At 35.5% G+C, this 24,579-nt stretch overlaps 1 protein-coding gene across 3 annotated transcripts; it reads left to right on the top strand.

The window, feature by feature from the left end:
- Window positions 1-716: 716 nt before the first annotated feature.
- tent2 (terminal nucleotidyltransferase 2) lies at window positions 717-24,186 on the top strand. Of its 3 annotated transcripts, XM_088911360.1 has the most exons (16): window positions 732-875; window positions 1,354-1,398; window positions 1,770-1,961; window positions 3,815-3,937; window positions 4,811-5,081; window positions 5,730-5,844; window positions 7,592-7,683; window positions 7,905-7,968; window positions 8,565-8,631; window positions 10,721-10,797; window positions 12,115-12,243; window positions 12,386-12,429; window positions 13,770-13,906; window positions 17,682-17,773; window positions 20,233-20,312; window positions 22,549-24,186. In XM_088911360.1, the coding sequence occupies exons 3-16, from the start codon at window positions 1,807-1,809 to the stop codon at window positions 22,621-22,623; spliced, it is 1,521 nt and encodes a 506-aa protein (XP_088767486.1). In that variant the 5' UTR covers window positions 732-875; window positions 1,354-1,398; window positions 1,770-1,806; the 3' UTR covers window positions 22,624-24,186. The 3 variants fall into 3 exon arrangements, with proteins under 3 accessions (XP_088767484.1, XP_088767485.1, XP_088767486.1); XM_088911358.1 differs by lacking the exon at window positions 1,354-1,398 and having other exon boundaries at window positions 717-875; XM_088911359.1 differs by lacking the exon at window positions 1,354-1,398 and having other exon boundaries at window positions 731-875; window positions 1,767-1,961.
- The last annotated feature ends 393 nt before the right edge of the window (window positions 24,187-24,579 follow it).

Consider the following 24,579-nt stretch of genomic DNA (forward strand, 5'->3'; position numbering starts at 1 on the left):
TCTGGGGAGCTATATGCGTGGACATCGTATGCTCTCTTCGTGTTCATGTGGGTTTCCTCCCACAATCCAAAAACATGCTGGTAGGCTAACCGTGAGTGCATGCGTCTCACCAGTTTTAACCCACAATCCTTTCAGTCCAGAGCTGTAACCACTACTGCACTTGTAGTAGTGCCCACGTCGTGCTAAAACATCGCCATTAATAAACCCACACGGCCTTATGAATTTAGCAAACGAAATAAGAGAATGTGGTTAAAACACTGTATAAGAAAATTCCTTAAAAAATACACGGAAAAATCTTTAGTTAGTGGAACGATAGCGGTCACTTGTTTGCTAAACCGTGTTTGGCATCTCTAAAATTGCAGAGATATATTAAATTACGATTATTTTCAAAGACATATCTGAGTCATTACAGTGCGTCTTACCTTCGAGTTCATGCAATCTTGCTACATTCAATCATGTCTTACTATGATTTGTGTTTAAGTGATACCTAATAATGTTTACTATTCACGATCGATTAGCCTGTCGTGTGTATACCTGTATGCGTGTATTCTATTAACACAGCAAGACTATCAGCGGTCGATTATTACATAAGAGCAAACGTACAGTACATGTATCTCTTAGTTACGGACCACTATTAAAAAACCACACTACGCTTTTCCACCTGATAGTACGGTAGTGCGAAACACAGGTGACCCGGAATTAAAACTGTACATCCTGACGCAGTCAGGAAGTGTTCTCTTTTACGGATTGTAAATGGGGAAAAGAAAAGTGCATGTTTTGGGAAAGCAGGATAATTCCATGCGTTACAAAATATTAACAGCAAAGAAAAGGTTAAAAAGTGAAAGCTTTTATTAGCACACGAGTGATTACTTTTGGTAAGTTTCACCATGTGTTTGTTCTGGTAAACGGAATTCAGGAATTCTTTTTTACGTTAAAACTTGCGCACATCCCGAGAAGAACTTTTGAAATGTTTTATTCGTTTTCCTTTGGGCATAAAAAAGTAGTCTCTTCTGTACAATGAAACAATACATTCATTATGTAGTAATAACAGCAAGCCATTATGAATGTATAGTATTCAGCGTTGTGGGTTGTACAGAGCTAGTGTTAAATGCAATTGTAAGTGACTTCAAATTCTTTTGAATGGGAAGAAGAGATGTGAAGAAATGAAACCGATGACTTCGGTTTGTCAATTTTAGCTGAACACAGGAAATGCTACATGAGACTCGTTCAGATTTCAGTTTCCTCCTTTAATGTTTTCCTAGGCTGTCGCGACAACTTCGTTTAAAAGTTTTTGTCACAAAAGAGACACAGAAGTTATACTGTACTGGATAATTTGTTTTTTTTTTCGTAAAGAAACCTCAGCTTCAAAACAGCTTTCCTCTTTTCACGATCTCCAAGGTGATTTTTCAAAGTGGTTATTTTATTTTAAAAATCCAAACCCTCTTAAAAGATAGTTTCAAAAACAATTAAATTCATTTACAAAGACGTCGTAAGTAAATATTCATTTTATGCTTGTATTTTTGTTTTTGCGACTTACAGTCCTTTAAGTTATGTATACAAGACGGTAAATAGTGTTGTCTTTCATTTTCAGTTTTTTATAGTGGTTTTAATGAATAGGATTGCTTTGTTTAAAGTGTGCTGGATTGATATAACATTGAGTCCTTTAAGCTCCTAACTGATCCAGGGGAAGTTGTTTTTTCCTTCGGTGCCAAATTGCATAAGTGTATAAAGCCTGGACTGATATTAACCCCGCCATTTATTCCAAGCAGGAAGAAGAATAAATGCTTGAGCCTAGTAAAGAAGATTATGTTCCCCAATTCTTCCATCCTGGGTCACCCACCCTTTATTCCTAAACCACAGTCAGGTAACAATGTTTTTAGCCAGCTCCCCCTAAACAACCCACCTGCACTGATCTCTCAGCAGCAGCTGATCGAAGCAGACTACAATTTTAGGAATTCCAAGTAAGTATGCAATGTTTTTTTTCACTTGAAGCACCTGATTCAGTTCATCTTTATGAATGCATTGTTCCAGGTTCACTAATGTATTGTGTGATCGGAATCTACTCAGTGTCATTTAACATTTTACAGTTTCTGGTTTTAGTGCAGTGGTATAGATTTTGTTGAAAGTTGGGAGATCAAATACAGATACTGTAGCTACCTGTGCATATAAGACTACACATTACAAATGATGTATGGAGAGGTCAGTGGTGAGTATTCTGATGCGTGCTTGCCTATCCTTATCTTGAATTATTCTGTTGTTAAGACTTAGAATACTTAAAAATATAGTTTCCTGGTGCAAATGCCCTGAACACCACCATAAGTTGTTATTATTACACAGTGCGGTGGCTCTGTGGCTAAGGATCTGCGCCTGCGGCTGGAAAGTTGCCGGTTTGTATCCCACGGCCAGCAGAGGAATCCTACTCCGTTGGGGCCCCTGAGCAAGGCCCTTAACCCCAACTGCTCCAGGGGCGCCATATAAATGGCTGACCCTGTGCTCTTACCCCAGGCTTCTCTCCCTGTCTGTGTGTCTCATGGAGAGCAAGTTGGGGTATATGAAAAGACAAATTCCTAATACAAGAAATTGTATATGGCCAATAAAGTGATCTTATCTGAAGATCTTGGCAGATGTCCCTTTTTAAGGTGATTCACATTACATATATATGTAGCCTTTACATTGGGTTAGACACATAAGTACAGCACGTTTAATAAAATGAATCAGGCTAGCACAAGATGGAAGTGCAGTACAAGTTCTGTGCTAAGGAAAATGAAATGGTAAAAATTAAAACATGCATTAATCTGGACACAAAGCAGTAATGAAGGCAGCCTGATTATATTTCTTTCCTGTTTACAGTAAGTGCAATAAGCAAATCACATTGCCAGTTTGAGAGTTTTGCACAATAATGAACAGTGGTGTAGGAATGAAAAACATAATAGTAATTTAAAAATAATTAAAGATCTGGTTCTGAATTAAACAGGACCTACTGGAATTACTACAATTAGAAGCATGATTGCTGACTGTTGCTCCTTAAATCAATTATTAAACAGAGCACTTAGTTTGTTCCTGATGCATTTTTCTAAATGTGTTGTCCATGCTTGCAAATAACTTGTTAAACTATTTTCAACTGGCTTACTAATGTATGTGCATTCAGGGGTAGTTAACATTAGTGTGAAAATTTTCACACAAGACTGGTTGTTCAATTATTTTACTGCAATCCACATCTCACTGATTTATATATTACTTTTTGTTAGTGATCAGAAATGAAAATAAAGTCTTGTTGTTTATGCATGTAACATTAACATTGAATGTTGTTTTTATCCTTTGAATCTGGTCTCAGTTTTTCTGTGCTCTTGTCTGTGCCATGTTTATCCTTTATTTATAACATTTCGAAGGTCTGAGGGGCTAAGGCTAGTGCTTCAAATTCAAAACCTATTGTTACTTCTTAGATTTAGAGTGGTGTCTTAGATTTAGGTGGTGTTTTCATGGCCATTATCAAATTCTTACCCACAAGATGTCTACCTGGGGTGTTAGTTTTGAAGGATAAATTTCTACAGGCATCCCCACTTTTTGTGCTTTGAATAGAACAAAGATGAAAGATAAATTAGGATGAAGAAGTGTGTGCACTGTTTCAACCACCACTGCATGTGTACATCCCTTCCAGTCAACAGTTCATCAGTTTTTAATTGCAATTAGGAAGGTCAGTATAACATTAAGGATGGTGAAGCATGGAACATATTGGAAGGACCCTAGTTTGAGAAACACTGCTAAAATTTTCTATGGAAAAGGGTTACATGCTGAAGTTCTCGAACCTTTTCAGCTTTCACAGAATCCCCTTGAATGCTGTTCCTCGTTTCCCAACAATACCTTCTCATGACTGGATCCCTGGAACAAGTACCTCTCACGTTGTCCACACTGTGCAAGCGATATCACAAGGAAGAAAGTAAGCTCATTTAAGCCTGCTCCTGAAACATCTGTATTTCAAGATTCTGTGTGGGATTACGTGTGCCTTGATAACAAGATTTAATTATTAATGTCAGTATGAAAATCAGAAGTATATAGTAAATTAAACCTCAGAAGATGTCTTTTTCACTGTATTTGTAAAAGTAATTGAACATTTTCACATCTTCAACTATCTTTTTTATAAATTATCATTTACTCTTCCTGCCCAGTGTTTGTGGCATGTAACAGTTACATGCTTTTGTAGGCACAATGATAGTTTTCAGGAGTTTACAGCACAAAAAGCTTAAAGTAATAATGTAGTTTTAAACCACTGTAATAGAATGTTAGTTTCAATCCCATAAATTGTTACATTTATGCTTTATGACCATCTCTTCCAATCGTGGTAAGAATTGAGAATTAAAGAAGATGCATTCTTGCCTTTAGTGGTTGACAAGCAAATGGAAAATCCAGCTTAATCACATTTTCATTTTAAATTGGCCACATAAAATACAGTGTAAGTTTCATGCTTTATGCTGTTGTAAAAAGGACTAAACATCTTATTAGCATTAATGATTGCTTTTAAAGTTCTTGAAATATATTGCAAAGTCAAACAGTGTTACAGTTATCCTTGCATAAGATTCCAGAATAACAATAATTGTGGATTTGCAGATATAGAATGAGTAAAAAAAAGTTTAATTCTGCCTTAAGCCGTATTAATTACAAGATACCTAGATGCCAGTTTTGTTTTCTCTAAAATTGTTAATAAAATAGTTGGATTTCATGCATAACTCCCACACACACATACAAAATGATCTCACTTTTGTCGAGGAAGTGAGAGTTCAGCAAAACGAGAAGGTTTGTGTTTGTGTTTCAGGAGGAGGGGCGACGAGTATGGCCCTTCTGACTTGAAGCGACAGCGCTTTCACTCTCCAAGTCCTTGCCTGGGGGTGGTCACCCCAGCATCTTCTCCAGCAGCAGCTAGGAAAGCAGCAGTGCCTTTGCGCAATGAGGGCCACAGGTCAGGCCTGTCCCTAGACACTGCTCTGTCCCCTCAAACCCCAAAGCCAGGCGGCTGCGTACCACCGTTAAGGAGTGAGCCCCGTTCCAGTGTCACTAACCGCCTACAGCCACCTGCTCAGGACAAGGTACCATTCCAGATTTTCCACGTACTGCCAATAAGACTGACAGCCAGTACAAGCTTTCAAGTTTTAGCCATTTTCTGAGCAGCAAATGCCAGATCTGATAAAAAAACGTAAAATAAAATATTAAATTATTTTAAAACCGCTTATGTCAGTTGAGTATTTTGGATAAACATGATGGATTTGCATGACATTTGCACTAGGTGTCTGAAATATTCTGATCACAACTTGAGTTCTCAAACTGTAGAATTTTATGGTTGAAAGAACTTAAATACTAGTGAAAAAAAGATTGTAAAATATGTTGATTGTGTATGTATTCACAGTTCTGCAACAATACTTGATGAAAGCATTTTTTTACAGCATTTACAGCTGTGAGTCATCTTTTTGCTTACATTTATACCTACTTTGTATACCGGGATGGTGCAGATTTCATCCCTTCTTTAACAAGGTGGTTGGGGATCATTGTTTTTGATTGTTTTTCTTTGCAGTTTTCACTGACATTTAACTTCTTTCATCCGTAAAATGTTTAATGTGAGCCTTCAAATGAAAAACGTTCACTCCAAAACCATCATTCTTTATTCAACAATCTAGGACTTTATTGGAAGGGGGTGAATACTTTCAGAAGTCTCGTTTAAAGCTTTGTCTTATTTTCAGCTCAGCCAGCAGGTCCTGGAGCTGTTTCAGGTTTGCCAACAGCAGAATGATGATCTAGAGAAGAAGGAACTATGTCGAGCACAGCTACAGTGGGAAATCCAAAGACTCATTCCGCGTATGTGTTAAATACTAATGCAGCTCTGCACGTGACTTGTAGAACAGGAGTGACATTGCAGGAGATAGGACTGCAAGAATGTGGATCATCGGTCTGAGATGTTAAAAGGCATTTGTCCTTGAGAAACTGCACATCAATAGTACAAACTGGCCTAATAATATAATGATCTAGAATGAAAGTTTTTTTCCCCCCTTCTTCTCTTGCCTCAGGCAGCGGCGCCTTTTTAAACAGGGTTCTAATTTAGAGCTGTGTGCACAACCCATTCCGCATGACCACATTTGGAAAATACATTATCAGTATCCAGTGGCCAGGGGGTATTGTGTTCGAACAGGCATGGCAGCAACACAGTACAGGCATATTATCAGCCAAAGAGCCGTGTAGGAAACTTGCCTCATGTGATACTGCCTCCAAGCCAAGAAGTATGAATAATAATGAGTGATGTAGGTATTCAAAAATCTCAATTGTAATAAAGGTCAGCAAGAGCAATAAAATTATAGTTCAGCTCTAGTTTGCTTTGTGTTATCCTTGTTGCACTGTTTGTGTTTGTTCCTATGCGTGTTCTCCCTGATTCCCTATCCATGTGTCTGTTGGTTAGGCTCACCTGTACCCATGCCCATCATGGCATGTTGTCTGTGTAAATCCTGGGGCTGTCTGCATGCAGCCCCCCATGGGTGAGATAGCTTGTAAGAGGGACTCATGGTGGTCTGATGGACTTTTGATGAAAGGGGGTCTTTCCCACACCTGAAATTCTTATTTCTTAGAGTCACCAGCCTCTGCTTAGTGAGATAAAAGAAGGGCACACTTTCTGCCTTCATAGAATCCAGTTTCTTCTTGGTTAGAATTCGTGAAGATGTTGCTATGTCCCCTTCTCAGTTACAGTGGTCAATATAAAGTTCTCCATACAGTGGTATATTTTGATCTAAGGTTTGTGTGATGAATTGTTCCTGCACTGTGAACCCACAGAAATAAGAAGTACATTGACCAGATCACAGTTCTCCACACCTCGGTAGTCCCTTACCTGTGCTCTTTGCACCTCTGGACTTGCAAACATGCATTGCCAGATCTGATGAGAAGAATTGTGCATGGCAACCCAACTACAGGAACTCGCTCTGTGAAATTCTCTGCCAACTGTTTATGATGAAAGTGGCCCCAGGTTGAAAATTGCGGTCACATGATCTGCGGTTCTTCACCTGTTTTGCCTTGCACTTCGAAGTAATACACAGAAATCGCAGTCCTGCAGTATGCACTTCTATCCACTGAAGCCCTTGTTTTTTTCCCTTGGATTTCCATGCTGACATACTGTAGCTAGTTCCATTAGTTATATCATTTTTCTATCATAGGTTTTGCAAAATTTGCAGTAAAAGGGTTAACTAATAAAATGTCACTTTAACTAATGCGATTTTAAATGGCAAAACTAGTTTTAAGTAGTTAATAAAATTGAGTCAGCACATGCTCAAAAGTTTTTCTTTCCCAGATTTTTGCAAAGACAGCCAGTGTTGTTGCAGAAGCTACAAAATGTGCATAAATGAAACCTAGAATTTATGCTTTCAAATGTATACAATTTAACATATTTGTGAAATTTAATGTTAACCTTGCCTTAGTGATATGCTTTTAATCTCATCTGAAAAAATCTTTTTGAAATCTCAGTTCATATCTTTGGTGGCTCCCAGCTATTAGTGAAATGACACTTTGGATGCTGAAAACCTAAGTAATTAGTGAGAAAAGTATGTCCTCACTTTCCTTTCAGATTCTCGGGTGTATCTGGCTGGGTCTTCCCTCAATGGTTTTGGCAGTCGAAGTAGTGATGCAGATCTCTGCCTAGTTGTTCAAGAGGGACCGGTAAGCTAACTGTTGTGAATGTAATGTGGAACATTCGGAACACATCTATAGTGTTAAATTCATAGAGAGACATGTATTTTGCTTTCCTGAACAAATCCAAAATATTATAGAGACATAGAAAGTTTTGCTTTTCTCAGATGTACATTTTTGTGTTTTCATTCTATACTGGAAATTGTTCCTTTAAATTGAAATTGCTTTGATTTCACTTTTTTTCTTTTTAGATGAACCAGAGAACAGATGCTGTATATATACTCAGTCTTGTACAGAAGTTGTTTTACAGGCTGAGTAAGTGTTCCATCTCCTGGGGTTATTTTCTTTTTTTGTTTGTTCAACTCCAAAAAGGTGTATTCAGTTTTGAGTTATTCATTATTAATTTTGCAGTTATGTTTAAGACCCAAATTAAAAGACATATGTAGCAGAGTGAACCATCTGAAGTGATAATGTACTTATCAAAGAATGTAGAGAACTCCAGGTTTTACTTTAGTCAGTTCAAGCACTTCCTTGAATAAACTTGGCATACACTGTGCATGTTATGCTGTATCTATTCCAGTGCCTGCATAATAATCTTAAATCTCTGTGTTAGCCTCTAGAGGGAACTAGTGTTACAGCTGCCAAGTTTATGCTTGAATATCAGTAGCTTTGCCTGTCTTCTTCACCTTTTTATCCAATGGCCATTCATATTCTTTATTCATTTAATATATTGTCTAAACGTAGAATTCAGAGAATCCTTCATTTACACAAAACAGACAGTATTATAAGCCGTCTAAACACATGGGTACTTTGCCACATCAAAAGAGTATCTTGGAGATGAGATTTCATAACTCATTTTAAAATATATTTCTATAATTCCCAGAAGTAAAGCCTTATCCTTCTGTTAACAGCTTATATTGAGAGACCTCAGCTTATTCGAGCAAAAGTGCCCATATTGAAATTCAGGGATAAAGTCAGGTAGGTGCTGAATGTCATTTTCTGTGTAGTTGCATTGTGTGGGTGGATAAAACCTTGTCTTCTAGAATGATGTAATCTCAAATGACAGCTGGCAGTTGAATATAATTTTATGGTTCAGTAACACTGCGGAATCTCCATGAAAAAATATAAATTCTAACATTAAAGTATAAGAGAACGCTAGCAAGAGTCATGCATGAACACTTTCTACTTGTCAGCTGGGGCTTTGGCAGAAATCTTTGAGTTACAGTCTACCAGGTTTCTCTTAATCGATTTGTTTAATATTGTGGAAGTGGTTTACCCATAAAAGGAATGTGAAGGTAGAAATGAGCCAGTTATGACAAATAAATAATTATCAGCAAATGTGTTATTTTAAAATTAACACCATGAATTGATCAATATAAAACTCATTTTATGGACACAATTAGATAAAAACTGTTATGTGCAGTGAGTCACCACTGACTCACTGTCACAATTGAGTGAGCAGCAGCACCACTCATTTGTGGTTGTGGAGAAAAAGCATGTTGCTGTATGAATTTTGATGAATTATTATTGAATTTTTTAACAGAAAAAAACATTAATTATTGTGTAGTTTTGAAATGCCCAAGTGCTGCTTCAGCATACAGATGAATATCTTAAAAACCCAAAGACTTAAGTGTTGCTATATTTTATGTTTTTTGCTAAGTATTTAGTCTGCACTATGGGTGAACTGATTTGATTTCTGCTCATATCAATATCCCTAAATTGTTTGAATGGAAAATGAGGGGTGTATATATAGGGGTAGACAAGTTTAACCCTGTCTGCCTTTCTTCAGAACCAAAGTGTAGAATGTAATTTTCACATTAAACCAAAATGTTAATTTGAGCTTATAAATCCACAAAAGAAACGTATTGTAGGATGATCAAAAGAATAATAATTTGTGGAAAAGCTGAGTGTAAGTAATTGTCAGTTTGTTTTTTTCTTACATGGCTTAAGTTTAGATCAGACGTCTTTTAGATAAGAACACTGTAAATAGCTGTACTTAGGATAATGCCTGCTTTACTAGTGGAACTTCCTGGAATTATGTAAAAAATAGTGATGAGTAGCTTACTTTTAATGCAGGATCTCAAAATATTGCAAGGGCAAATGTTTGAAGGAAATTTTAGACAAGCTAAAAATATTATTCCTTACAAAATATTTAAACTCAGTTTGGGCTAAAGTAAATGATGTGACAGTCTAAAATGCTGTTTGTCTTGTCATTAAGTTCATTTCAGAAAGGCAGCTGTTCATGCTAGGATTTCTATTTAATAAATCTTACATATGATTTTTTTTTCCTGTTTTTATGTGTTATTCAGTTTTTGCTTGTTTCGTGTTATGGTGATTCTTCTTTCATTTTACACACTAATACTCCAGCTCAAACAGCTTTTAATGATACTTCTGAGTTGATGACCACACATCTTGATTTCTTTCATCTTGCTCTGACATCCTTTTATTGAGCTTAGTAGACGTGCTAACTATATACAGTATTCCAAAGTTGAACAAAAGTGATTAAACTTATACCATTGTAATAAGCTGTGGTTAACTTACAGAAAGATATAATTCAGAAGCAGACAAATAGAACTGCTTTGTCAACCATTAAAGAGAGCATTTAAAGCATTAAAGAGAGCACCTAACATTAATAATAGCAGGTTGTTATTACTAATAGCCACATGATTTTATTTGCTCTTGGCTGTAATAAAACTTACAACAAAGATTTCCAAATTGAGAAGCCATGAAGTGTGATTGCATTAGCCTTACTATAGAACCAAAAAAATCCATCTTGGCAAATGACTGCTTTAAAAACCTTGGGACCAAGTAAATGTGTCTTTTGTCAGTGAATTAATGTGTTGTGTTTTAGTTACAGAATGAAGGTCTGTGTTTTGTTTTTATGACATGTAAGCCGTGTAAAAATGACTTAATTCTTTTTAATCAAATATCTCACATTTTGTTGCATGATTCTGAAACTTTTATTAATATAGTTCACTACCTTGAACGCTTAAGAGATATAATTATTGCTACACTCTTTTGTTATTAACCATTGATTGCTAAATTAACAACCTCATTTACCCTACAGTGGAGTGGAGTTTGACTTGAATGTAAACAACGTCGTTGGAATAAGAAATACATTCCTTCTGAGAACCTATGCATACAGTAAGTGAAATGTTTTTTGTAAGACATTTTAGTGATATATTTTCAGAGCTTATTGTAAGGTTTTTTAATAAGTTAATTAAGAACTAGATCTTGTAGCTAAATGCTATTATTAAATTAAAACCTCAGTTTTGTGAGAGATGTAACTCTTGTATTTGAGATAATACAGATTAGCAAAGCCTGCCAAGCATGTTCTTTGTGATTATAAGTTTTCTTTCTTCATGCCCACAGGATTTTTGAATAAAACAGATATTGTATTCAAAAGCTTATGTTCTGGGACTCTTGAGTGTCTCAAGCAGTAAAGGTCTGAAATCATAGATCTCATATCAGCACGTGCCAACATCTATGATAACGGTTGTGAGCCCAGGTCAAGTCACTAGCCAACTGTGAAAGGAATTCCTCAAGTGGCAAGACATTTACAGCAAGTCCTGCAAACTCCCTGGTGCTTTCAAGCATGCAGTGTCGTCAATGAAACATGCACCTCTCCTGCAGGGAACACTGAACCTCCTGTAGGGGGCAGCATACCCAGTGACATATTAAAACATAAGAGTCAGATTGGCAGATAAAAAGAGCCTGCCTAGATGTCTTTATGCTCCATTGTGTGCAGATACAAGGTCTGTAGACATGAGCCAAGATGTAAAGAAGACGAACAGTGATTCCAGGTTGGGTGGCTTTAGTGATTAGCGATGATAAATTTCCGTAAAAGTGCTGCATTTTTAACTTATCGTTTATAGGGTAGTTGGTTGCTTCTGCATTTGCACACCAATTGAGAGATACTGCAGATGTCAGTGTTGTGATAATGTGTAAACAGTTTTGTTTCTATCAGTTTGAGCATTGATGGAGTTATCACTGAAATGTATTTAAATGGCCATTGTAAGAAAGTTCATTGGAATCTGAGGGTTTATGGTACAGAGAATAGATTGCAGGTCTCTGCCCCAAATCAACGTTCTGTCTTTTAAAAAATTTCTGTGGGGTATAAGTGCAGAACAAGAAATGAGTGTATGGAAAATCTTATCATTGTATAGTTAATTTTGAATATTGGAAAAGCCTTATTCTATTGGAAATTATTAAATTGGAAAAGCCTTATTCTGTTGGATGTTTGTTTTTGAAGTGTACACACGAGCATCAGCAGAGCACTTTATTAGAAGTGGTATGAATATAAATTCTGTGAAAGACCATTGTTGCATATGAGAAGAATATATGCCATTTGAAATCCAAGATCCCTACTGTGATTGTTTGAAATGCTCCACTGAACTGGAGGTGGTGCATAGTACTTCACCATGCTTACTGGAAGATCATTATTTCTTGTTATTTTGGCAGTTGAGAATAGAGTTCGTCCAATTATCCTTGTGGTAAAGAAATGGGCCAGGCACCATGGAATTAACGATGCCAGCCGTGGGACTTTGAGCAGCTACTCCTTGGTACTGATGGTTTTGCACTATCTACAGAGTGAGTATGGGAGATTTATCAATTAAGCATTTAGTTCTTGGTGCAACAGATCTGTAGCTACTTTGACAATATCTCCTTTGTTTTTCTGAAAAGTGCTTGATTTAAAAGTATGTTTTATTCATATTGGAACATTTTCTTCCAGCCTTGCCTGAACCTGTTATTCCTTGTCTTCAGAGGGAATACCCAGTAAGTCTTCCTCCTTAGATTTGAAATGTGTCAATAAGAAGTTCATATGGTGTCTCACAGGACTTCAGTCGCAGTTGTAGAATTTTTTTGCTTTGTTGAACATGACAAGATTTGTATTTGTCTTTTTTGAGGACATGTAAAACCAGCTACTGTACTCCTAGCTATGTTTAACAATCTGCTGTTTGTTAGCAAGGTTGATTTCCTATGCTTTTACATGTAAAATGTAAATGTAAAATTTTACATGCTTTCCCCCTGATCTTGATTTAGATTAGTCTCTACATGCTGGCAACTATCTTGGAAACTGTTAGGCAGATTTAACGAGTTTTTGTCTGAAATAATAGCATCTCTTGGAGCAAAGAAGTCTTCGCGCTGCTTTTAAATAGACAGTATTGGCTCTCAGCTCGCACTGCACGCTATGGGTTTCCATTGCAGTAATTGCAGTTTTTCTAAAGCTGCAGTGTGTTTGAAGTAATTAAAATCTTAATATATATAATTTAGCTTGCAGAGCCTATCCAGATTCGTTCATACGCCTGATAAAACAGAAACAGAAACAATAAGCATCTAATAACATATAAGGTATTGATTCTTGCTTAAAATGTTCTAAAAATATTATACAGTGAACTCATAGCATTACACAGAGGTAAAAAGTCATAAATAGTTCTAAATAAAATTCATAAAACACAATGCTCGTATTTATTCACACCCCAGTAGTTAGTGCTTCGTAAATCCTCCATTGCCAGGAATTACACTGGCTAGGTGCCTCTTATAGTGTGCTGCTATGAGGTTCTGGCATGACGGAGGGAAAATTTATGAACATTCCTCTATGTAGAATTGGTTCCTTCAGATCCTTTGGTTTCTGTTAGTGACCTGCAATTTTGAGCTAGCATTGCAAACGTTCAAGATCTGGATATTGATAATATGTATTTTGTCTGAAGTTAACCATTCCTTTGTCTATGTTAGTGTATACATTGTTATGCTGAACTGTCCATTACTGGCTAAGCTTGAACTTCTTGCCAGAAAGAAACAGGTATCTTGTAAAAACGGTACACATGGTCATAAATATTTTCTCAGCATGTGCTTCATCTTTTATGCCAATACATAATGTTGATGAGAATGTTCAAAAAGCTTGATTTTCTTTTCACTCAAATTTAAGAACTTTTTTTTCAATGTTATACGCTCAAAACACATTCTCTTAATTTTTTTGGTGAGCTCGAAAACTAAATCTTCAGTAAGAAGTAAGCTTTCTACTTTACTTAAGATTTAAAAATTCAGATAAAATGTATTTCTAAGGCATTTATTCAAAGTCACATTAATAATTGTGTTAAAAATATTCTCTCTAGGAATGCTTCAATCCTTCCATGGATATACACCTTGTGCCCGAAGGACCTAGAAACATTCCTCCTTACACTTCAAAGAATGAATCAACGCTGGGAGACCTATTTTTGGGCTTCTTGAAATACTATGCGACAGTTTTCAAGTAAGCAAGTTTTTAGTGTCATGAGCCAATTTAAATGGCGACTTTTGAAAGTCTGTGAAAGATGTAATTTCAAGCTATATGCAGGTATGCTGTTTTCAGAAGACGTAGGTGTGAGTTTGAGATATGATTACCAAACTAAACCTAAGCCTTTAAAGCTAAGGGAAACCAGATCACAGATCTATACTTATATGGAAAGTAATGGTGTCCTTGTAAGCCACTTAACGTACATTTGTCTGCCAAATTAATACAAATAACTAACAAACAGGGTAGTCAAAAGATGTACTGACATTCCTGGCAAAGGTTTTGTAAGTTCTTTAGACATGAGCAAAATGTAATTCTGGTAAATAATTCTGGATGAAGAAGGATATCCAGAAAAAAATATATACAATATAGATCATTAAACATGTTTGAATGTTCAATCTACAGTTGGTTTCAGTACCACAGTGTCAAGACTGGTGTCTAAATATTTTGCACCCTTTTAATGGCCATGTTATCCTCATCTTCTCCTGCGTATTTTATGTCTGACAGGGCATAAATATTCCAGCTTGTTTGTTACAAGCAAGAAGTATGTAAACATTAAATGTGTCTTTCTCCAAAGGGAGTTACTGGTAGAGGGAAACATTTCCAGCTTGGTCAGATGCCTAAATTGCTCCATGGCATTTTATTATGGTTCTTAAAGTCATCCCTGATAAATCATAACTGTGGCATTAGCAAGAAAAGCAAGAATGTTTTAAAGCTTTTAATAATTCTCAGTTTTTTTTTAACAGGGTGAAGGACTAAGGCTTTAGGTTGTTTTATCCTTTCTAGATGTTTAAAAATATCTCTAGTCTGATAGTGGGCTTACAGAAGTCTGTACTGCTGTCAACAGTGCAAACACTAGTAATCCTTTGACGCCCTTTAATTCCTATAGGAATTAAAGGCCTGGGGTCACTGAGAAAATTATAGGCCTGGGGTCACTGAGAAAATGTAATATTTCCCACACTAACCCCGGGTTTTTCACTGGATTTTCACCTTCCTAACACCTTGGTTAAGACCAACACACAACTAAGTGATTCAGCTTCCTCACCAAAGTAGCTTTAATGTTCTGTAATCCTTTAGCGTTTAATGCTAAGCACCTGCTCGTAATTTCTACTATAACAGCCTAGCAATATTCTGTGAATGAGTAAGAAATAAATGAGTAAATAAAAATAAAAACCAAACCAAGAAAATGGAATATGAATTTGAGGTTGGTATACTGAATTAATTTCTAAGGATATTTCTTAGAAACAGAATTTCAATTCAGTATTTTAATCCTTGTTTATCTGTGAGCTTTAGCCGTTCTACACCAAAGAGTGGTTGATGTGTGTCTGAAAATGAAAGCTGTTTTTGCGCATGTAACACGCAATCAGAGTGTCTCATGTACCATTCCGGACTCTAGTTACACATTGCTGCAGTGATGGACAGCAGCAGGTGGCATTTTCACATTCGGCCTTTGGCAGAGCCAGCGGAGACTTGAGAAACGGCTTCTTTATATGAGGAGTTCCAAATTGTATGTGAACACTGGATGTGATGAGATCCAAGTGTATTTATTTTACACTGTGTCTGTGTCAGCTATGTCTGAAGCCTTGGCTTAATGGGAGAGTGTGAGGGTGTTTGTGAATTTAAATAGAGTATTACATACTTCCAGAACTCAGTATTCTAGCTCCACTGTCAGCTTTCAAACCATCAGGTCAACAGCCTAAGAGATAAACCTATGTTTTTCTTGATATAGAGCACATGATCCATAGTTTTTGAAGACTGGGTCAGACTTTCTTCGGACTAAAGCTTGATTCCATTTAAGCTTAATTACCTCCCCTCGAAGAAATTTGTCCAATACTACAAAAACAGATATAATTAAGAAAGAGCAAAGTTCAGAACAAACTTTTGGCAAATGTTATATTATTTCAGTGACTTCAATTGCAGAGAAAATAAAATATTTCTTAAGTCTATTAATGTTACACCTCTGGACACGGGTATGGAGGTGGAAGTAGTGTAAATTCGTGGTGGAGGGGGGTGAGCATGCACGCTGTAATGCTATTAAGATTCTTTAGAATCCTCTGTAAGGTACGTGTAGGTTGATCTGATAAACTCCAGTGATTTGGCTACTTCCGTTCACTACTTTCCTCAGCTTATTACATTTTGCTGTACCGATACCAGACCAATATATAATAATAAATAAGACAGCATGTTAAGACACTTTCAATAAATTAAAAATGAGAACTTATTCTTTAGAAAAAAGTATTTGTTTGCACCTTTTGTAAAAGGTCTCACATTTGTCCCATCTTTAATTATCCATGACCAGAACCAAATACTTTTAATCATCAACAAACATCTACAGTCTGCTAATTTATTATGGTGAGTTGAAGGTGCACTACATGTTTCCCAAAATCAATGATGAGTTTTTTTTCATTCAACTGCAAAGTAAATTCATCACTTCATTCAAAAATGTATAGAATGGGCCCATGATAATGTTCTGGGTTTTTTAATAAGCTGACCAGGGCTCTGTCATCTGAATGCTTAAGATGTCTGGCTGTGTTTGGCCTTACAATCATTAGTGTACAAAGCATACAGTTAAGAAAAAAGACAGTACTGCGGTGATCCAAAAGAACTGCAGTGTCCTCCAGATGTTATCCATGGAACAATTTTCCACCTTTTTACCTGTAGAGACCTTTGCATTACATAATCAAATCCCCATCTAATCACGTCAACACTTTGAAATGATTTATTTTCCGTACCAGTAAGAGTGGTTGAATCGTGTTTAATAAGATAAATATTGCATCGTCTACTCCTCTCCTTTTCCTATATGCACACTACATGAAAATAATAAGGTCCTCTGTGTCATTTATAATGTGCTGCTTCACTGTTCTTTCCAGGCTTTTCAGGGGGAGCTATGTATGCATATGTGCTCCTGTAACAGTGACTTTCTTGTGAGATAAAAATGTGACGTTTATGCTGCAGTTGCCTTATTTGTTCGACTTGTGCCCCATTTGTGGGATGAACTGGGATGGCGTAGCATCTAGGGCTCGAACACTAGTAAATAAGAACATGCTGGTTCAGGCTTTGTGGGAGGAATGGGACACAATCCCAAAAGACTGAATCTGTGACATCGTGCATGCATACATCTCAGATACAGCTTGCATTGCTTCCACTTATGGCTACACATTACTTGTCTGTAACTTTCACAGTAGACCCCTGCTGATCAACCTTGATGATGGCAAATGTTACTCAGCTAGATGAATTAGCTGTGTCATATCTGTTCACTAAAATATTACTGTAACTGCCACAAGACTTTTCCTCATAATAGACTGTTGTATACAGTATATGTAAATGATGTTTCTTTTGATGTTCAATGTACTGTACATGTACCCTGTGTTAAAAATTGGCAGCTGAAGCAGTTGGTATGAAGGCTATATATAGTTATAGTAAGATGTAAAATTCACAGTAAAAAAACAACTTTTTAGCAATGCTATACAGAAGATTTTATAATTTTGTTAATTTAAAATATGAAGTTGTTTATTATTAATTTATTTTGTAGATGTATTCTACATAATTGTACATATTTTTATAGCTGGGCATTTTGCTAAAGCAGTTGTGTTAAGCACTGCATCGCTTAATAAGACTATAATGTTTTTTTTTACTGCATGTTGTTAGAAAAATACAAAAATTCTGATGTATTATACATTCATGTTCTTATGGATGGATACGTATGTATGTGTATGTATACAGTATTATACTGATAACCCATTTTTTCCTCCAGTTGGGAAAAATCCATGATTTCTGTCCGTGAAGCCAAAGCTCTGCCAAGACCCAACAGTAAAGAGTGGAAGCAGAAGTACATATGTGTTGAAGGTACAGTATCCCAATTTGTTTCTCAGTGTATTTTATGAATTTATACTTATATTTACTATCAAATTAAATCCTGAATTGTAATTATGCTTAGCATACTTTGTGGGCATTTTGAATTGCATGCACTTATTTTGTATACACTGCTGTGGAAATGCTTTCAGACAATTTTGATGCAATCAAATCATACTATGGTATGTTATGAACATCAGTAAGTTACTCTAGGCCTCCACTATTGTTGTGTTATAGTTTAAAATGAATGAGAAAAAAACAAGCTTGTTAGGTAGCGATATTATATTATTTAACATTGATTAGACTTTTAAAAGACCTGATCACAAAAACTCCTAGGTAAACCATATGTGATATATTAAGTCTTGTAGTAACAAATCCATTGCATGTCTAATACTGTACATATTTAATTGATTTATTAAGTTTAAGTAGGTATCTGCATCAGTATTCGTAGGCTGCAAAGGAACAGATAAAGGTTTATTCCATGCTGAAAAGAAACGTGACACATTTTTTTCGGCTATGGAGTCTTCTTCAGGTGTGTTGTTCAGGTTCAGGTGTGAGCTTTCCACACCTGAAGAAAGCTCCACAACCAAAACTTTTACATGTTCCTAATTGACTCATTAGCAGATGTTCCTTGTCATTACATTTACCTTCATTAATCTAAAAGACTTCAAAATGCAGATCATTCAGGACTAACTGTTAACATGAAGTGAAATGGCTTATTATCCTTTAAAAGGTTGCCATGAAACTGTTTTTGTATCTAAAAAGTGTGAAAATATTAGAACAAAGCATAGTGTAAGTGGCTTTGTACAGCAATTTATATTTTCATATTGAAAACATAATTGTTTTATAGTTTTTGGCAGCAATGGGATTTTGATTCTATAAAAGACAGTTTCCTAGTCAAGATTAAATTTTCTTTTAACACATTATAGGCACCACAGCTTTGTACTGGCCAAAAGCTGTTCGTTACAATTACGCTTTCAATAATAAAATGTGACATGTCTAAAGAGCAGTGGCTCAATGGGAGTGGGTTGGAATTTTGCCTAAACATCCCCATTCTCCCTTGTCTGAGACTGCAGCATTTGTAACTGTGAGCCAAAATAATTATACAATTGTCAACAATCAAGTACAATTGTATGGATACATCAAAATCAATTTGCAATTCTTAATGTCTTTAAAAGTTTATTTTAGTGTGAATGTTCTGAGGATCATGAAAAGCTGAGTTCTAGGAGCTTATGTCTTCCTATATTTAAAAGTCTTAGGGTCAATGTGTTATGCTGCAGTTCCTTTTACTGATGATGTAAAGTAGGCAACTTAATTAGCTTTGTAATTGTTTATTCACTCTTGCCAGAAGTACAATTTATGATTTTGTTAACACAAAACGGTTCTTTAGAATGAAGTGATTTGTGTTTGTGTGTTAACATGAAGTAGATTTACTTCCTAGGAAGATCAGATTTGCAAGGGGGCAGATTGTGGTATTATTTATATCAAAGTGTCGCAATAAAGTTGGGCTATAATTAATTCCAATTAAAATTACCACCTTCTTGTTTTAGGGTCATTTTTATGCACGCTAATGCTGTGCAGTTGTCATTGTTCAGTGTTTGCCCTGCTGCTGATCAGTTTTAATTTTGAGAAATAAGAAAATTAAATGAAAAGATAATCAATGTTTATACATCAGTCTTACAGTAAACCACTTGATTGAAATTAAGGACAATTATTTTCATTTTTTGTAAATTTTTACTAAAACAGTGCTCTGAAAATACTTTTCTGTCTTCTGTCAGCAGTATTAAATACCACTGATTAAGTTAAGGATGTATGATACAGGAGAATAAGACATTTCCATCCTACTGTATAGCAAACATGTTAATTGCATATGTAAATCCTAATATTGTGTGTGTTTGTGGCTCATTTGAGATCTTTTTCTGTTGCATTTTGTTCACTTTGGACAGTCTGTATGACTTTACTACTACATATTTTAACTTCATAAGGTTTATAAGGTTGAGCTTCAATTGGAGCAATTACTAGTTAGGATTTTTTTTCTTTAGGTTGAACACAAAAATAAAAGGGGGTATGTGTCACAAACGTCACACAGACATTAAGAAGTGTAATATGTGAAGATAACTTCTTCATTCTTATACATGCATATATATTCATATAAATGCATTTATTGATGATAGATTGTCAAAGAAACGGGTAAAGGTTTATTCCTTACTCAAAAGAAGACACCTGAAGAAAGCTCCACAGCCGAACGTTGTCTCTTTTCTTTTCCTTTCAGCACAGAATGAGTCTTTACTTGTTCTTTGCAGTCTACACATGCTGATGCAGCTACCTGCTCAAGATTGTCCAAGATATGCCCTTATTAGATTAACATTTTTTTCAAATTAGAATAAAGTGTTTCAGTTATAAGAACAGGACCAGTACTGACTATAATAGTTTTGCTCCAACTTTTTTTTCAGAACCCTTTGAAAGATCAAACACAGCCAGAGCAGTACATGAAAAAGTGAAGTTTGATGCCATAAAGGCAGAGTTTTTGGAGGTAACAATATCAATATCATAGCTTATTTTACTGTTTTGTGCATCTGATGCTTGAATATCTACCTCTTTATCTCAAAATATAATCTAATATTTGTACAAATGATAAATACTAATCTTTGTGGTAGTTAAATCTCTGAAATTTTACAGTTTACGTCCTTGCAAACATCCAAACAATTCCTATCAGACATTTTAAATATTGATTTTGCTTTGGAAATAAGGAGATCATAGATGTTACCATGTTATCAAAAAACTTTTTTTACAGACATTTTACCTTTTGGATATCTTGATCAAGTATTCAGAAACCTAATGTCTCAGAACCATGAAACAGTCATTTTAATAATTTTATCTGTTAGACATTTTTAAATATCATACCATGCTTATTGACATGATTTTTTTAAATAACCTGTTCCGCTTATCTTTTAATAAAACATCTTATTGTCAGATTTCCTACCATTTGTTTGATCTCATGTAGCATTTCAAAGGCCAGTAGAGTGGAGGCTCCCAATTTTGGTCTTGGAAGAACACTGGTTTTATTGGTTTTTGTGCCATCTGAACTCTAAATCTCCACTAATTGATTACTTAATTGGTCAGATTGCTAGTTTAAGCTTTAACCTGAATATCTGGTCAGCACTGAGTATGAAAAATCTATTTCAAGGGCTGTGTTACCAACAACTTTGTTTTACACTACAGAACTTTACATAGCATCTCCACAACAGTACAGTTGGCTCAATATGTTGCACAGATAGAAGTCATAATGTCACTGTATTAGACACTCCCAAAATGTTTTTTTCCCCCTCCACAGCTCCAGTTGGTTGCATTTAAGGCAACACACCTGAATGAGACAAATCTGAAACTCATTTTTTTTCCAGCATTAATAGTAATTACAAGTCCCATTTGACCTGTTAAGAGCTGAATCAATTAAAAGTAGAAAGACATAGTGAATCAATTATGATGATTAAGAACTCAGCTGGAGCAAAAACCAGAAGACACTTTCCTCCAGGACCAGTGATAGGAACCACTGTTATAAAGAAGCCACTGAAATGCATTAGGTCATTACTGAAGCACCTAGAAACACCAGTCAAGCTCAGACAAATATTTTGTTTGTCAATGCCAGCATAATAGTTTAACTAATCCTCAGTTACAAAACACGTGACAGTGAAAAGGATTGGATCATAGCAGATGTGGGTTTAAAGTGAAAGGTAGATATAAACCTCATAAGCACCAAGGTGAATGTAGGAGTTGTGTGTACACCTGAAGCACTCCAGTCATTGCAGCCATTGTTCAAATTTCTGTGCAAGAATAGATTTTAAGGCTGGACTGGAAAAACAAGTTGAAATTTCCGTGACACACCTCAGTAAACAGTTCACAGTTCTTTCGTTAATCTGTACTCAGTCTGTACAAGTTATTTTGTAATTTTGTTGATTGTTTAAATTTTGTAATTTATTATACATAAATGGGGTGGTGCAGTGGTTAGCATTGCTAACTCTCAGCACGGGGGCCCTAGGTTTAATTCCTGAGGTGCATTTCATGGAGTTTGTATGTTCTCCCCATCTTTGTGAGTTTCCAGAGGGTGCTCCGATTTCCTCCCACAGTTCAAGGACATTGTGGTAGGTCAATTGGCATTAAGGAAGAGTTTCTCTGGTGTAGTGCCCTCAATGGACTGGCATTCTGTCCAAGGTGTGTCCTGCCCTGCTCTTGTTGCTTGCCTGGATAGGCTCTGTTGCCCTCACGACACTTTATAAGAAAATGGTTGGTTACACATAAATATATTTTGTGCAACTTGACGTAGATATTCTCATTTTGTTCAAACAGTAATTATGTCCATTTGTATTTATGTACAGTCAAGGTCTTTTTTCTTAATTTAAAGTATAGAAAGTAATATTGCCAGAACCTTTTGTGATAAATGTTTGTTTAAATGTGCAAGGAGGAAATCTGTTTGTTTTTTTAAACTTAGCTAAGTGAAATGTCTCTTTCATTGTCTGCCTTTCAGTTTGTATTCATAAGTAAAACTGTCTTGTTTTGTCATGACCCACTTAATGTCAGTAGCTTTGCCTGCACTCTGATCCATGATATCACTATCTAATTCCTGCTCTGGTTTTGTCTGTAGTTTCATGATATTTCTGTTGCATGATTAATATGGTATAATCAGCTGATCGTGATAATCGTTAAACTACTAAATTCAGAAGAAATAGAATGTAATGCCATGCTATGTCTAAATGTATTGTTTTTCCCTTTAGTCCTGGCGGATACTGCAGTCGAAGAAAGATCTGAACTTCATTTTGCCATTGAGAGCAACGTTGCAGAAAAGATAACATGCTCCTCATTCCGGATGTTAAACTGGAAAAACACAAGCATATTCACAATAAATTGGGAAGACTCTGTGCGGGACTTTTTATTTTCAAGTGATGAAATAACATCTGTTATTCAGTTTCTCTTGATCTATATCACCGCAGAAATTATCTTTGTGTTCAAAAGAGATCAGTTCATGTTATTGCACTGGAAAGCAGAGCTGAGCCATCGCCTTCACAACTCTATAAATGATGGTTCCTTAGTGAAAGCTTTAGTTTGTACATCAAAAAACTGTTTAGACTCCATTGTTGTAATTCCACAACCCAAGCACCTTAAAGACTTGCCTGGTCCCTTAAAGTAAGAGAAATAATGTTGGAGTAGTAGTTCAGGACAAGTGATGAAAATAAACTATTTCTAAATAAAATTAAAATGTTTAATAAGTTACAGAGCCTTATATTATACTGGTGTTTATTTAAAGTATAGTACTGGAAGTGTTTTAAATCATGTTATTTATTTTTTTCAGTACCACTTTTATGCTTGCTTTACCACAGTGTCATGTCCTCTGCAGGTCTTGCTTAAAAAATAGAGGTACTTTACCATATTCTTTAAGCATTTAGTTCAGCAGTCAGGCATGTCTTCATGGTTGTGTTAAATGGCTTCCAACCTCTTCCTTAGTGCCATACTTTGTAAAAAAAGGTTTTGAGAAAGGTGAAAGGTTGTCACATTTTTGAAGTCTTTAGTATTAGTATCGACAAGGATGAGTTCTGCAGTCTGTTTTTAACTTTATAGTGTTTTTAACTCTTTGGAAATAAAACGTTTGTCAGGATATGGGGGGAGGGTCATTTAAAATGGTGATTAAATTATAATTTACATTTTACATAAGATTTGAGAATTCCATTCAACCTTTGTTTAAAGGGCAGCAGAGAGTTGAAGATCTTTTCACCATAACTAAGGCCTAAGGTATAGTATATACAGATATTTTCTTTTGTCTCCATTAACACCTCCCTTACTCACACTTCTCTATTTTTGTTAATGTTTCATTGTGCATTTTTTGAGGGATAAAGCTTAGCTTGTAAATGCATATGCCCAATTATTGTATACCTTTTTTCAAGAGGTTGAAAAGATAAGAGGAGCTACTGAGAACCTCTGTTATCAATAAAAATGGGTTGGTGTATGCGTTTTTTGCAATTTGATTACCATATCTGAATATGAGCATCAGTTTCAGAGAAATGTAGTATTTTGACGGTGTTGTGTAAAGGGAAAAAATCTACTGCTGCACTCGTGTTTATTTGCAAATCAGTCTCCAATGTTTTGGTGTTGTATGTTCTGTTTTGTACGTTTTTTGTAAGTTGTCTATATTTTGATTAGACTTAATGTATTTCAGAGTATAAAGTTAAACTGCAGACTTGCTTGTAATGTTTTTCTTTATATTTTTTCATGTTTCAAACGTATTCTGCTATACAGTTCTTCATTTGCCTGTACCAAATTCTAGAGCTTTTGCCTGAGATTTTGTACATATATTAAGGTTTCATTCAGCATTAAATACTTTTGTATATTTAATGTGAATAAAGAAAAATGTAGAATAATATTGTGCCCTTTTCTTTGATACAACACAGTTAACAAACATTGTCAAATTGAAAAGTACTGTATGTTTTCTTTTGCTGAGGATTCATATTCTCACAGTACATTTAAAAAAGAATGATGGATTTTAATTGTTTTAATATACCACATCACACAGTGTCAAATGTTTTTGAAAACCTTTTGTAATTCCACTCAGTCATTTTATGGCATTTTCAGTGGTTTCTTTTACAAACGTTTAAATCCCTATCTTGCATAAGAACGTTTTGTTACAGTAATGTCTCATTATTTTTACTACAATAAATTGAAATGTACAATTCCTATTAGACGTACACGTACAGCAAGGAATATACCCTTATTTGGTCGGAATTGGTTTCTGTCTTATTACCTTAAAATTACGT

The sequence above is a fragment of the Atractosteus spatula genome, chromosome 3 (assembly GCF_055471065.1).
Source record: "Atractosteus spatula isolate fAtrSpa1 chromosome 3, fAtrSpa1.hap1, whole genome shotgun sequence".
In the NCBI taxonomy this organism is placed as follows: Eukaryota; Metazoa; Chordata; class Actinopteri; order Semionotiformes; family Lepisosteidae; genus Atractosteus; species Atractosteus spatula.